Here is a 14,496-nt window from a genome sequence, read left to right as displayed (position 1 = left end):
TAAGGGCTACATTTGCCTCCAGATCCACAGGCTGCAAAACTTACTCAAGGATCTAGTTTAGAGTGGTTAGAAAGAATCAAGTGCTCACTTTTCTCAGCTCAAGTTCTCTACAGATGGGAGATGTTCATGACAAAAAGTGGGAAAATTAATTGAATATATAAAGATTCAAAGTCACAAAAATATTTATAGATATCATCTGTATAGCTATGGTACCCTGGTTTTGGACACAGTATAGAAATATACAACTGATTTAGCTTAAGAGATCTGAATTAAGATTTTTAAGGGAAAAGTCAAAGGATCTCAATAACGCATTTGTGATGATCACAAACTGAGTTTAAACTAGAGTAAATGAAATCACGATGGCCTAAAAATTGCAGTGATTCACTTACCACTCATTTATACAAGCTTCCTTGGAAGAGATTGACTGGAAAGGACAGTCACTCCATTCAAGTACAAATCAGACTACTGCACAGAGGACCACAATTACAGTTTTGAGCAACAAATGGGTGGAGGGTACTCCATGTATGCTAATCAATTTGGCTCAGGTGGTAATTAAAACAAAAATCAATCCTTTATTTGCTTAATTATGTGGGGCCAGAAACAGCAGCTCTCTTTCATGTCTGCAAGAATATTAAGACTAATGCTCCCTCAGTTTCATGACCTCTGATGCATTTCGTGGCTTTCTTTGTTAATCTGTGTAACAAATACCAGAAAGAATCAGGTCTTGTTGAAACAGATGCCTTGAAATTTATTAACAACACTAACTTTTTACACATCACTATTTACACAACTATAGTATCACAGAATAAAAACCAAAAGAACTGCAGATGCTGTAAATCAGGAACAAAAACAAAGTTGCTGGAAAAGCTCAGCAGGTCTGGCAGCATCTGTGAAGGAGAAAACAGAGTTAACGTTTTGGGTCCAGTGACCCTTCCTCAGAATGGGTGTAATGGTATCACAGACTTACACACAGCATTATTGATGATACTGTGCATTATATACACATAGATGACTCACTGAATACACTATATTACACCGACTCCATTAAACAGAGTGATTGAAGGTGAGTTGGGTACCCTTACACCTGTCACATGGCATGATGTCATGTAACTGTCTTAAAGGTACAGGCTTATCTGGTCTAGAATCTAGGCCACAATGCAACATTTCCCTTTTCTCCCTTTCTTTCAATAAACATACACAAGAATGCATATAGATAGATTGTCTCTACACATTCAAATAACAGCTTGGTAGACCCATGACACAATCACATCTCGTCTTTATACCACAACTTGGCAGTATATCTTCACTCTGATGTATAATGTGTTGTTACAAATGGAAGAGCATCATTTGTCCTTTTGTGAGATGGTTGCCAGGCATGATTTCTTCCATATCCCAGTTATAATGTGGTGTTCGATGACAGATGGTGGTTGATGATAAGCATTTTGAATATCTCATCTATTTATTCGCAAGACTTGACCATTGCCCATTACAACATCATATGGCCTTAGCTGGACAGAATGACTGTATTTTTCCATGAACCCATGCGTTTGTATGAAAACCTCAAACACGTTTATGATTTTTCTGGGTTCACGTTGGAGGTACTGTCTGCATGCTCATTGATCATGCTCTTGTACCATTTTCTCCCTTCTTTCCAACAATGCATCATCCATGTGTGGTAGGGAAGAACTGTACGCATCTGTCTCCAAAATACAAAGGCTGCCTGTAGAAGTAGCATGTAGACTTAGCACGGCTATTCAAAAATCATCGCAATTGGCTTTATGTCTAATGATCGTGGATCTTGGAGTACGAACAGTGCATTCTGACAGACTGTTCAACTGAGGGTAGTGAGAAGAGGTATTTTGTTGAACATCTCAATTCCTGCGCATCTTGGAATTAGCTTACTTTGACCATTGCCTGACATAATTTGGTGAGGAACACTGAATATGTAACAACCATTTCACTATGGCAGCTCTGATTTGTTGCACAAAAGGGAATTTGGTGAAATAGTCTGTCACCAGAATGTAATCTTGACCTTGGACATGAAAATATTAGTCATAATATTGCACCATAGCTCAGACGGAATCTCAAAGAGAAGAAAATTCTCAATCATTGAGGTTGTTGAAATCTGACTTGACTTGATCAGTTGATTGACACCTTTATTAATGCCAAGCTAATGTATTGATTCATACACCAATTTTTTTTTCTGCACCCACCTATTCTAATATTTGTACGGTCTAGCATATTTTGATATAGAATTTGTGGAATTATGACTTGTTTGCTTTTGAAGATTACATTCCTTAGAGAATCCTAGTTCACCTCTGAATGTTCAAAACAAACATACTAGCTCAGGGACCTGTTAGATTTGTTCAGACTGCATCACCCACTGTCGATGATTTATCCGAGCTGTTGCAGCTGGTCATTATCTCACATAGCTTACTGAATCTGCTTTATTCAGCTCTGACCAAAACATATGCTAGGAATATTGCATTCTGGAATCTTTAGCGTTGCAGCTAATGGATACTTCATGAATCCTTATAATATGTGAAACCATACATACTCACAGACCTGTAAAAGCTGTTTGATCTTATACAAATGAATAATGTAAAAGGTTCTGGGTGCCTATCCCAAGGAGCCAATTGATATTTAAGACAGAACACAAATGCATTGGATTGCAGACCTGTTGTAGGCAGTTGGCTTGTCTTGTGAGGACAACACCGTGCTGTGCCAGTTTCCTGAGTACATCTCACAGAAGGGGATGATATTTGCACTAGCAACATTGTCAATTTTGGCATACAAAAATCTAAAATATAGTGAACGTTGTACATTCCTTATGAGGCAGAACAATTGGATGGAAGATGCACGGCCTGGTGGTATTATCATTGAACTGTTAATCCAGAGACTCAGGTAATGCTTGGGGATTCAGGCTCAAATCCTGCCATGGCAGATGATGGAATTTGAACTCAATAAATTTAAAAAAAATCAGGAATTAAGAGACAAATGATGACCATGAAACCATTGTCAATTGTCAGGAAAAACCCATTTGAATTCAGTAATGTCTTTTAGGGAAGGAAACCTTCCTTACCTGGTCTATCTTCCATGTGACTCTAGACCCACAGCTTTGTGGTTGACTCTTAACTGCCCTCTGGGCAAATAGGGATGGGCAAGAAATGCTTGCCTAGCTCAACCCATGAAACAGTAAATGCTTTTCTGATGACATCCATGTGGCATTTCAAGTTTACCACATACTGACTCCATTACACCGAGCGGCTGCAGATAAAGTGGGTACCTTTGAACAGGAACATCACACGCTGTGATGTCATGTAACTGTCTTAAAAGGTACAAGCTTGTCTGATCTGGAAGTTCAAGCTTGATTCTACTGACCATAAGCTTGAACTTAGAGAAAAAGCTCAGGAGGAGGAGGACACAGAGGCACTAAACTAAATCATTCGGGAGCAAATGGTGACCATTTGGAACAATCTCCACAGTGACAGTGGGAGTTAATAAAAGCATGTAAAAAAAGATACAAGCCATTACTTGAGAGACATTAACTGGTATTAGATTTTGGCATGAAAATCATGGACCACAGATTCTTTACCAATCCTACATGTTCCTATGTTTCTAACTTTTTTTAAAAGGTAAGACATGAGGTACATCATGAATTAGCATAAAACCTGTAACTTTCAAGTATTTAGTAATCAAACTTTAGAGAATGGGAAAGTGGCTCTGTCTGTAGATTACAGCTAAAGATTTATCCAATTGAAAACAATTCTGATCAGAAGTTATTAACCTGAAACAGTGGGCAGAATTTAGTGCTGCCGATCAAAGCCACGGAGATGGGGATTGCACAACATGCTAAACACCTAGGCCTGTGTCTTACAAGGGGCTGAGAGTCAAGCAAATATTTTTGATCCATCTGATTGGATCACGACTTTTGCAGCTTGGCTCCCCATTTTTATTTCCCCAGTATCACTCTCTTATGGGCCTCTGTTCACTTTGGCCTCTCACATTGATAGGACTAGAAACTCATTTCCCAATATCAAGTTTACCACTAATGTTTGCTAAATGCTAAATTCTATCATGTTATGGTCACTTCTTTTCTTCTCGGCAATTTTTTTTTTAAAACTCAGATAATTCAATAAACCTGCCTCATTGAACATCACCCGATCCAAAATTCCTTGATTCCTGATTTGATCCCCAACATACTGTTCGAAGGTCAGAAGTCATACAACATCAGGTTTTGTCCAACAGGTTTTTTGAAGGAACTTCCCTGATGAAGGAGCAGTGCTATGAAAGCCTGTGATTTCAAATAAACCTGTTGGACTATAACCTGGTGTCGTGTACTTCTGAACTCGTCCACCCCAGTCCAACATCGGTACCTCCATATCATGGCTGCTGTTCAGAGAGAGTACCAAAAACACTTTGAGTTCTTCCTCTTTGCTACATAAGCCAATGCGATTTCCCAATTTACATCAAAATTAAAACCACATGTGATTAATGTATTGTCTTTTTTTTAATATACCCTCCATCTTCTGATTTATTCTTTGTCCTATGATATAGCTTCTGTGACCACTAGTGCATTCTTCTCCTTTTTATTTCCTACCTCCACCTATGGCTCAGGTAGTAACCCCAAGATTATTTCCTTGGACATTTTGTCTTTTAATTTATCTATTAGCTGTTCAAATTCTTTCAGCAGAACATTCTTTCTAGTCCTATCAATGTTCTTAGTACTAACGTGAATTATGACAACTGGATCTCTCTTCCTCCCAGTCCAAGTTCCTCTCTGCACCAAGGGGATGTTCTGGCACTGGGCAGGCAATCCAGCCTTTGGGATGCATGCTCACAGCTGCAGAGAATCATATTTATCCCACTAATTATACTGTCCCCTCACTATGACTGTGTTCCCATTTCTTCTACCCATTTGACTGACTAAATGTATCACAATGCTTTCAATGGTGCTGCTCCAGGCACTTTCTGCATTACAATGCCACAAAGTTTGCACATAGTTACTCACTGGGTAGGGTGTCTATTGGAGGTAAAGGGTTTTCAAAAGTATGTGTGTTTTTATACCAGTCATTTCTTTTTTCATCAAATGGTAAAGTACTTTTAGTTGAAAAGTACTGTCTTCAAATACTGTGTATTCCTATTAAGCCAAATGAATTAATAGTGTGTGGGTCCCCTAATAGTGATTTCTCACATTTAAGGCTGGATAGACAGATTTTCAGTCTGTCAGGGGATCAAGTGATTTGGAGAGTGGACAGAAAAGTTAAATTCAATACCAAGATAGCCATAATTGTATTAAATAGGAGAGCAGGCATGACAGGCTGTATAGTCTGTTCTGCTCTCATCTCTTATATCTGAATAATTGTTTAGTGATACTTAAAATGAACAGTGTCAAAAGGAGACAAGACATTGAAGCTTTTCATCTTGCACTATAGAGGACTAGGATGCAAGAAGCAGGCTTCAAAAAAGGCACACCAATTTATATAGCAACCTTGTATACCGCGCCCAAGCCATCTGTTTACCGTGTAAACTTGATGCTGAGGAAGGACAAATTAAAACTATCCCTGGCTACCCTAACCAGATCATCACTTCCTGCTTGTTGTGACAACTCTTGAAAGGATGTATATCCATCACCTTTTGTCCCCGACAGTGCCAGTCCAACTCAGATTAACCTGGAACGGTGAGGTGTCTCAAAAATTTGATTAGCAGGCAAAGCTAGATGTCTCACGCTGCTACCATGTACATGTAGCTTTCTCTACTAAGAAGATACTGCCATCAAACCAAAAAGACATTTTGCCCACCACACAATGAGTTTCAGTGCCAGTGTGATGCCAGGTACGTAGGCCATATTTCCCAATAACTGGTGAACCAGATCAAACAACACTTTGCAAATTTGCAGTGGTCATGTGTTCAACCATGCTTGCAAGCTTCAGAACTGTATATACACGACTTGATGTGATTCTACTACTCGAAATAATTTATTAATTAATCCCAGACTGTGCTTAGAATTAACCAGAAATAAATTTAAGATCATCAGTCAGGTTTGCACTGATGTACTGGCTTGTTAAAAGCTACATATAGAAGCCACGTAGAGAGGACCCCATTTGACGGAAGCAAAAGGAATTCATACATACATGACAAAAACGGTCATGGAGAATGCCAATCTCTCTTGCATTTCCAAGGCAACACTATGCTCAATCAGAATCGATAGTTAAAAGTTCCCATTGCATTTTCTTGGAAATGGTGGCTCAAACAATCAGTGCTCTCCTCCTATAAGACATTGGAGCAGAAATAGGCTGTTTAGCCCATCACGTTTGCATTAAAATCTTGACTGATGTGATAATGCTCATGCGTTCATGCTGTATAAATTGGTGTCCCTTTTTTTTTTAATTCTGTTTCTTACATCCTAGTGCTCATGAAAGCAACAGTTCAAGCTTTGACTTCTTGTCTTCCTTTAGTAATGTTTAACAATGATGTGCTCTTGTATTAATGAGTAATAGTAGTTAAGGATTAAATGTGCCATTTGAGACTTTAGACACTGATTTGTGGCAAGATTTAATGAATTTGCACACATACAAGAACATTAATTGTAGCCAAAAATAGTGAAATAACACTGTAAGGATGCACTTGATGATGGGTTTAATGAATGATGCCCATTTTGGTAAGAAAAATAAAAACATACAAAACATGGTATTTTAACTAAAACATTGAGTTTGATCTCAAATAAAGGGAAAGTATTGTGGATGCTGGAAATCTTAAATACTAAGTGCTGGTAAAACTCAGCTTGACTGACAGCAGTAATGGAAAGATAAACAGTGTCTACACTGAGTCCAATATGATTCCTCTTCAGAATGGAGAATGAAATTAATGCAAATTGTAATAAGGGACTATGCAAGTCTGAAATTTAACACAGACCTCTGCAAGTTCGTATTACAGTCCGTCGAAAATAAAGGCATCCTTAAGAGTCATGGTTAGTAAGTTTGGTGGTACAGTCAACAGTGAAGAAGGTTATCTAAGATTACAAAGGGATCTTGATCGATTGAGCCAATGGGCTGAGGAGTGGCAGATGGAGTTCAATTTGAATAATTGCAAGGTATTGCATTTTGTAGAATGAACAAGGGCAAGACTTACACGGTTCAAGGTTGAGCCCTGGGTAATGGTGTCAAACAGAGACCTAGGAGTTCAGGTACATAGTTCTTTTAAAGTGATGTCACAGGTAGACAGTGTGGTTAAGAAGGCATTTAGTATGCTTGTCTTCATTGTTCAGACCATTGAGTATAGGAGCTGGGGCACCACGTTGAGGTTGTACAGGACACTGGTGAGGTCACTTCTGGTACTGTGTACAGTGCTGGTCATCCTGCTAACATTAGAGAGGGTTCAGAAAAGATTTACCAGGATGTTGCCAGGGATGGAGGGTTTGAATTATAAGAAGAAGCTGGATAGGCTGAGACTTTTTTCACTGGAGCATAGATGGTTGAGGGGTGACGTTATGGAGGTTTATAAAATCAAGAGGGGCATTGATAAAGTGAATAGCAAAAGGTCACTTCCCTAGAATGGGGAGTTCAAAGCTAGGAACCATATTTTTAAGGTGGGAGGAGAAAGATTTAAAAGGGATCTGACAGGCAATGTTTTCACACAGAGTGTGGTTCATATGTGGAATAAACTGCCAGAGGAAGTGGTAAATGCAGGTACAGTTACAACATTTAAAAGAATTTTGGACAGGTACGTGAATAGGAAAGGTTTAGAGGGACACGGGCCAAACACAGGCAAGCGGACTAGTTTAGTTTGGGAAACTTGGTCTGTGTGGACAAGTTGGACCGAAAGGTCTGTTTCCGCTCTTTATGACTGTATAACTCTGACATCAATAGAGTTCACATAGCAGGTGAAAAGAACAGATAAGAATCTGTAAGATAACTTCATATATTAAAATTAAGTCAGTGAATCCTGAAAAAATAATAAGTGCAGGAGGAAGTTATCAAAAAGGTGGAGTTGCTGATAAACCTCACCTCAGAATATAAAGTATAGAAGGAAGCAGACAATGTATGCTACATCAGAATGTTATAACTTACATGCAAAACTGGTAGTTAAAAAACTGCACATCCCTGAGCTTGCCAAGCAATTTAAACAGCATATTGAAAGCATACTGTCCAGGTGCATAACAGCCTGGTGTGGCACTTGCTCTGCCCAGGACCATGAGAGACTACAGAAGGTGTTGTGCACAGCTTAGACCATCACAGAAGACAACCTTCCATCCATGGACTCTATTTACACGGCTCGCTGCTGTGGAAAGGCAGCCAACATCATCAAAGACCCATCACACCTTGGTAATGATCTCCTACAATCTCTTCCGTCAGGCAGAAGATACAGAAGCCTGAACACGTGCACCAGCAAGTTCAGGAATAGCTTCTTCCTGGCCCTTATCAGAGTGTTGAATGGGTTTTAGCCTCAAATAATGTAACCTGCAATGTCACCTGTATGCCTCTAAGTCTTTTTGATCTGTACATCCTTTGCTTGCTGAGATCTGCCCATACCGCTCGTAAACAAAGCTTTTCATTGTATTTTGGTACACATGACAGTAAAAATCAATCAATCATTGGGTTAAGGTATCAAACTTAAATTTAAGTCAATTTGAGGAGTTAGCTTGGGGTGGCATGTGGGTGGTGGCGGTATAATGGACCTGGAAACTGAAGAATCCAGGAATCTGGCCCTTCTTGGCGAGGATAGGTCCTGTTCACTGCCTGGAAAACCAGCAAGGACCCCAAGTCATTTCTTTCCAAGAGACCCAACACATTTACCAGGAAATCAGGCACCAATGTTGAGCCTCCCATGCAATTAAGCTGCCCATACATTGAAAATCTCACCCCCTCTGAGCCCTCCAGTATCAGCGCCACCACAAAAAGTGGTGTTCATGATGGCACAACACTCAGGCCTGCCCCTAGCATCACGGCTACAATCACCAGATAGAGGTGAGAGGGGAAGTGTAACTCACAGGAAGTGGGGCCTTGGAAGAAATGGGGGAAGGAGTTGTTGTCTGGAAGCAAGGTCAGGGAGTTGGATTTCAGTAAATCCTCCCTACATTGCTGTGTCTCTTGATTGTGCACATAGTGACGAGGAAAAGGAGGACTCCAGTCCCACAAGGCTTTCAGCGTACTCAGCAAGGTTTGTTGAGTGGTCTCCCTTTAAGTTAAGTTTCCCACCTGCTGGTTGTTAAATATGAGTGGTGGTGGGATGAGGCCTCTGGGTGGGAAAGCTCTGGGTGGGAAAGCTGCCCTTTATTCTAAACTTGATTGCATTGGAGTGGTCCCCAACCTGCACACCATGCCCAATCAAATGGTCCTCCTGTCACAGCAAAAGTAGGGGGCATTAGATTCTGTCCATTAACTCTGTTTGTCTCTTCACAGATGCTGCCTAACAGTCATACACTCAGCACGGAAACAGACCCTTAGGTCCAACCAGTCCATGCAGAACATAATTCCAAACTAAACTAGTCCCACCTGCCTGCTCCTGGCACAACTCCCTCCAAACCTTTCCTATTTATTTATTTATCCAAATGTCTTTTAAACATTGTAATTGTACCCACATCCACCACTTCCTCAGGAAGTTCATTCTACACGCGAACCACCCTCAGTGTAAAAAATTTGCCTAGTGTCTTTTTTAAAATCTCTCTCCTCTCACCTTAAAAATGTGCTCCCTAGTCTAAAAATTCCCCATCCTAAGAAAAAGACAACTACCATTAACTCTGTCTATACCTCTCATTATTTTATAAACTTCTATCAGGTCAGCTCTCAACCTCCTACGCTCCAGTGAAGAAAGTCCCAGCCTATCCAGTGACAACACAGTGTGGAGACGGATGAACACAGCAGATCAGGCAGCATCAGAGGAGTAGGAAAGTTGACATTTCGGGTCAGGACCCGTCTTCAGCCTTTCTTTACAACTCAAATCTTCCATACCCAGCAACATCTTGGTAAATCTCTTCTGAACCCTTTCCAGCTTGTTTATATCCTTCCTATACCTGGATGACCAGGCCTGGGCACAGTACTTCAGAAGAGGCCTCACCAATGTCCTGTACAACATCAACATGACTTCTCAACGCCTACAATCAAAGGACTGAGCAATGAAGGCAAGCGTGCCAAATGGCTTTTTAACCATGCTGTCTATGTGTGATGAAAACTTCAAAGAATTTTGTACCTGCACCCCAGGTCACTCTGTTCCACAACACTAGCCAAGGGCCTACCATTAATTGTATAAGCCCTACCCTTGTCAGTTGTACCAAAATGCAATATGTCGCACATATCCAGAATGAAATTCATTTGCCATTTTTCAGCCCATTGACCCATTTGATCAAGATCCCTTTGTAATCTTAGAAAACCTTCTTCATGGTCTACAATGCCACCAATTTTTGTGTTGTCTGCAAACTTACTAACCATGCCTTCTATAATCTCATTCAAATCATTTATATAAACGACAAACAAAAGAGGACCCAGAACCAATCCCTGTGGAACATCACAGGTCATAGGCCTCCAGTCCAAAAAGCAACCCTCCACAATTACTCTGTCTCCTGCCGTTAAGCCAATTATATATCCAATTGGCAAGCTCACCCTGAATCCCATGTGACCTAACTTTACTAATAGTCTACCATGCGGAACCTTGTCAAAGGCTTTACTAAAATCCAACTAAACAAAATCTACTGCTCTGCCATTATCAATCTTTTCGGTAACTTCCTCAAAAAAACTCAATCCCGTTTGTAAGATACCATTTTCCTCGCACAAAACCATGCTGACTATCTCTAACCAATTTTTGCCTCTCATTAATCTTGTCTTTTATAATCACCTCCAACAATTTATTCACAACCGAAGTCAGAATCAGGTCTATAAATCCCCGGTTTTTCCTTACAATCTTTCTTAAACAAAGGTACAACATTAGCCACCCTCCAGTCATCAGCACCTCACCCGTAGTTATAGATGATGCAAATATTTCTGCAAGGGGTCTCTTAATTTTCTTCCTTACTTCCCACAATATTCTGGGATACATTTGATCACATCCAGGAAACGTATCCACCTTTACATGCTCTAAGACCTCCCAAACTTCCTCTTCTGTAATACGAACTGTTTCTAAAACATCAAAGTTTATTTCTCTACATTCTCTAGACTCACTTTTTTCTCCACAGTAAAAACTGACGTAAAATATTCATTTAGTATCTGTCCCATCTCCTGGGGTTCTACACAGAGACAGCCTCCTTGATCTTTAAGAGGCCCAACCCTCTCTCTAGTTGCCCTCTTGCTCTTAATGTATTTGTAGAATCTCTTTGGATTATCCTTAACCTTATCTGCCAATACTATCTCATATCCTGTCTTTGCCTTCTTGATTTCTCTCTTAAGAATGCTGCTACACTGTTTATATTGATAAAGAGATTCAATTGAACCAAGTTGTCTATATATAAAGTATAGACAAAATCTCTTTTATTCTTGACTAGAGCCTCAGTATGTTTATTCATTAATTGTTCATTAATCTTACTAGATTTACCCCTCACTCTAACAGGAACAAAATGCCTCTGAACTCTCAAACTCTTGTCATCACACTCTTGAATGCGTCAGATGTCCTTTTACCTGCTAACAGTCTATTCGAATCAACTTTTGGAAGTTCTTGTCTCATACCATTAAAATTTGCTTTACTCCAATTTTACGGAAGGCTTACCCTCTTCCATAACCATTTTGAAACTAACAGAATTATGATCACTAGACCCAAAATTCTTCTCCCACTTATACTCCCAAGCTCTATGGAACTGAAATGTAAGCCTCAATTTTCCTATAATAGCTAAGCTATGCATTATACCCTGATCATCCATCTGAATGGTCACTTCAATAAGGCCCTGCTGAAAAGTTGCAATATTTGTTGTTCCATGGCTCACCCCTCCAAAGAGGGCTATCCTTCATTAAATGACTTCTTTCAGAATACCATCCAACATCTGTTTTGTGCATCAGGAAGCTTTGGCCCAAGCTATTTATTTTAGTCCAGAAAACAGGCACAGATAAATCAGTAGCAAACTGCATTCAACTGCTGGTCGCAACTGATAACATACCCAAAGCCTCACATCATTATGTGCCAAGTTCTGGGTGAGCACCTGCAAAATTTAGATTATTTGGCCTTACGTGTGGGGTAGCCCCAGTAAAAGGACTGAATCTGATGCTTTGAAAACACTGTATTTCTGTGCCACAACAGCAACATCTGCTCCCATTCTGTTCCCCAAAATTTTAATGAAGCAATTCAGATACTAAGTAACTACTTTACTGACTTTAAACACAAAAAAACTTAGTGTTACGATCCGATGGAATACAGCTAAAGTGTACCAGACCAACACTTCTACGGTGTTATTTAAATTATTCCCGTGTGATGCACTGCTAAATTTGCGCCCTACAGGAATATGTCTGTGCTATGTTTATCACTACCATTGACTGCACAATGAAACATAAAGGTCATATGTCCCATTTACAATACTAATTGTGAAATTGCCATGTCAACATTATACTAATAATGCTAAATTTGAGCAAACTGGAGAATGACACATATAAAGGAAATAAAAGTTAGAAAAACTTTACCTTCTATGCTCTTATTGTTTGATGTAACTTGAAAGAAAATCTTTTCTGCACAAAAAATGAAAAGTTCTATTAATTATTTGACCCATCAATAATGCACTGAGCATATCACCTTTGTTAAAACAAATCATAAGTTACCTCTCCCCCGATGTTCCTCTTCAGTTCCTTCTTTGCTTTTGTAAATGCTTGTTTTCTGTTTTTTTGTAGGAGGATAATACTCAGGGACATAGACCTCTACGCGGTTTTCACCTGCAGTGTCATTTTCTGTTCAACAGATAGAAGAAGTGATGTGAAATGTATGACACCGCACTCAAAAATTGTATAGAGTCACATTGAAGTTATACAAGAAACAATGTGTAACTCAAAGAAATTGCATATCAAAAACCTAACAGAGGGATTCATTATTTATGGTCATCATCTGAATCCTAATTCACACCATGAACCAGCAGCTATTAGTGATTAGCATTTGTGGTGTGTAGGAATATATTTTGACAGTTAGCATTCACAAGAGTTCACTTGGCTGATCAAATAACTGACGACAGAAATCATCACCCAATGACAACTCCCAATTTCAGCTCAAAAGAGAGGAGAGGGAGCTTCTCATAAGGCTCTCTATGGCTCGGTGTGAACACCCCACACCCACTCAACAGTGATGGCCAAGCCTGTGAAAACAGTTACCACTGCAATTACCAATCAAACCTCCACCTTGTCCCCACATCCTGTCAGGTCACTGGAGCTGCTCAGACAGGTCCTGGCGACCACAAGCTCAATCATCTGCTTCTGACGCATTGTCCATGTTACTTACCCCAGTCAGATACAGTCCCAGCAGTGGCCACAACTCTCAAAGTCTCTATTGGGACTGACATGTGCTCAACCCTCCAACTGGGATACTATCAATGAGCAGCCTGAGCTGAGGCATGGTGGCCCCACACTTTCTAGACCACCACCATCCTGACAAAATACAGTTTAATGGATCACGTAAATCAACCTGTCCAAGGATGTCATTACACAACGTTGGAGCAGGTGAGTCTTGAACCTAGGCCTCCTAGTCTAGAGGTAAGGGACACTATCACTGTGCTACAAGAGCTTCTGCCTTAAAAAGAAAGTATTTTAGCTGCTATCTGGCGAGGGGCATTGTCATCAACAATCTGGTATTGCTAGTAGCATGGTCATGGCACACTTATGAAGAGAATGGCTATTTTGCTTATGTAGCCCATTATTGCTAAAAGGGATTCAAATAGATACACTGGCTTCACTAAGTGAAATTTTAAACCTAAGAACATTGAAATGGCTTTCGCTGTTCACAGACTTGTACTAAACATTCACTTCAGGTTTCATAATTGTATTTCTGGTTATGGCCACTCCTTAAAATTTACATTTTCTTCTTGTTTCAACAGTGCCGTACAAATTTGCTGTAGTTTTTAAAAATTTAGTTCAGAGGTAAACACAATAAAGAGCAATTTCATAGATATTCTCTCTTTTCCATCACTGGAAAAAAAAGCCTAAGATCTGAAAATTCATCTCATTTTACATTCAAGGTAGGTTACAATGTGGCTGAAGTCATAATGAGCCAGCAAAATCCCCTTGTTAATTACCTGTGTTTTGTTTGGGCTTAATTCCTTCGTAACCCTTTGGTTGAAAACCACCAAATGCCCAGTCAAGCATTGGCTTAATTTGTTCCTCCAAAGTGCCCCGGTCGTTGGAGGGGAATGGCATTCCAGATCTGCTACTAGCAATCTGTAAGAGTTGATGTTTTGTATTAAGTGCAGAATATGTCATTTACCTTTAGAGTACTGTGAAGGAGCAGTAAACTACGGTTCGGATCATGGTTCGGATTTATTAACGATGTCAAAGAAATGGGATACACCGTAACAAAACACAAATGACTTGGAATGTGATAAGA

General features: G+C 39.8%; 1 protein-coding gene across 1 annotated transcript in view; it reads right to left on the bottom strand.

Moving 5' to 3' along the window:
• Positions 1 to 14,496, bottom strand: part of LOC109914174 (DNA (cytosine-5)-methyltransferase 3B-like) — a 124,650-nt gene that overhangs the window by 50,844 nt on the left and 59,310 nt on the right. Inside the window, exons 6-8 of the mRNA XM_048608560.1 lie at positions 14,189 to 14,330; positions 12,732 to 12,857; positions 12,597 to 12,641 (exon numbers count right to left, since the gene is read on the bottom strand). Coding sequence (XP_048464517.1) covers positions 12,597 to 12,641; positions 12,732 to 12,857; positions 14,189 to 14,330 — 313 coding nt within the window. The remainder of the gene's footprint in view (positions 1 to 12,596; positions 12,642 to 12,731; positions 12,858 to 14,188; positions 14,331 to 14,496) is intronic.

Source organism: Rhincodon typus, chromosome 19, assembly GCF_021869965.1.
Source record: "Rhincodon typus isolate 14 chromosome 19, sRhiTyp1.1, whole genome shotgun sequence".
Lineage (NCBI taxonomy): Eukaryota > Metazoa > Chordata > Chondrichthyes > Orectolobiformes > Rhincodontidae > Rhincodon > Rhincodon typus.
This window is presented reverse-complemented; position numbering and strand designations above follow the sequence as displayed.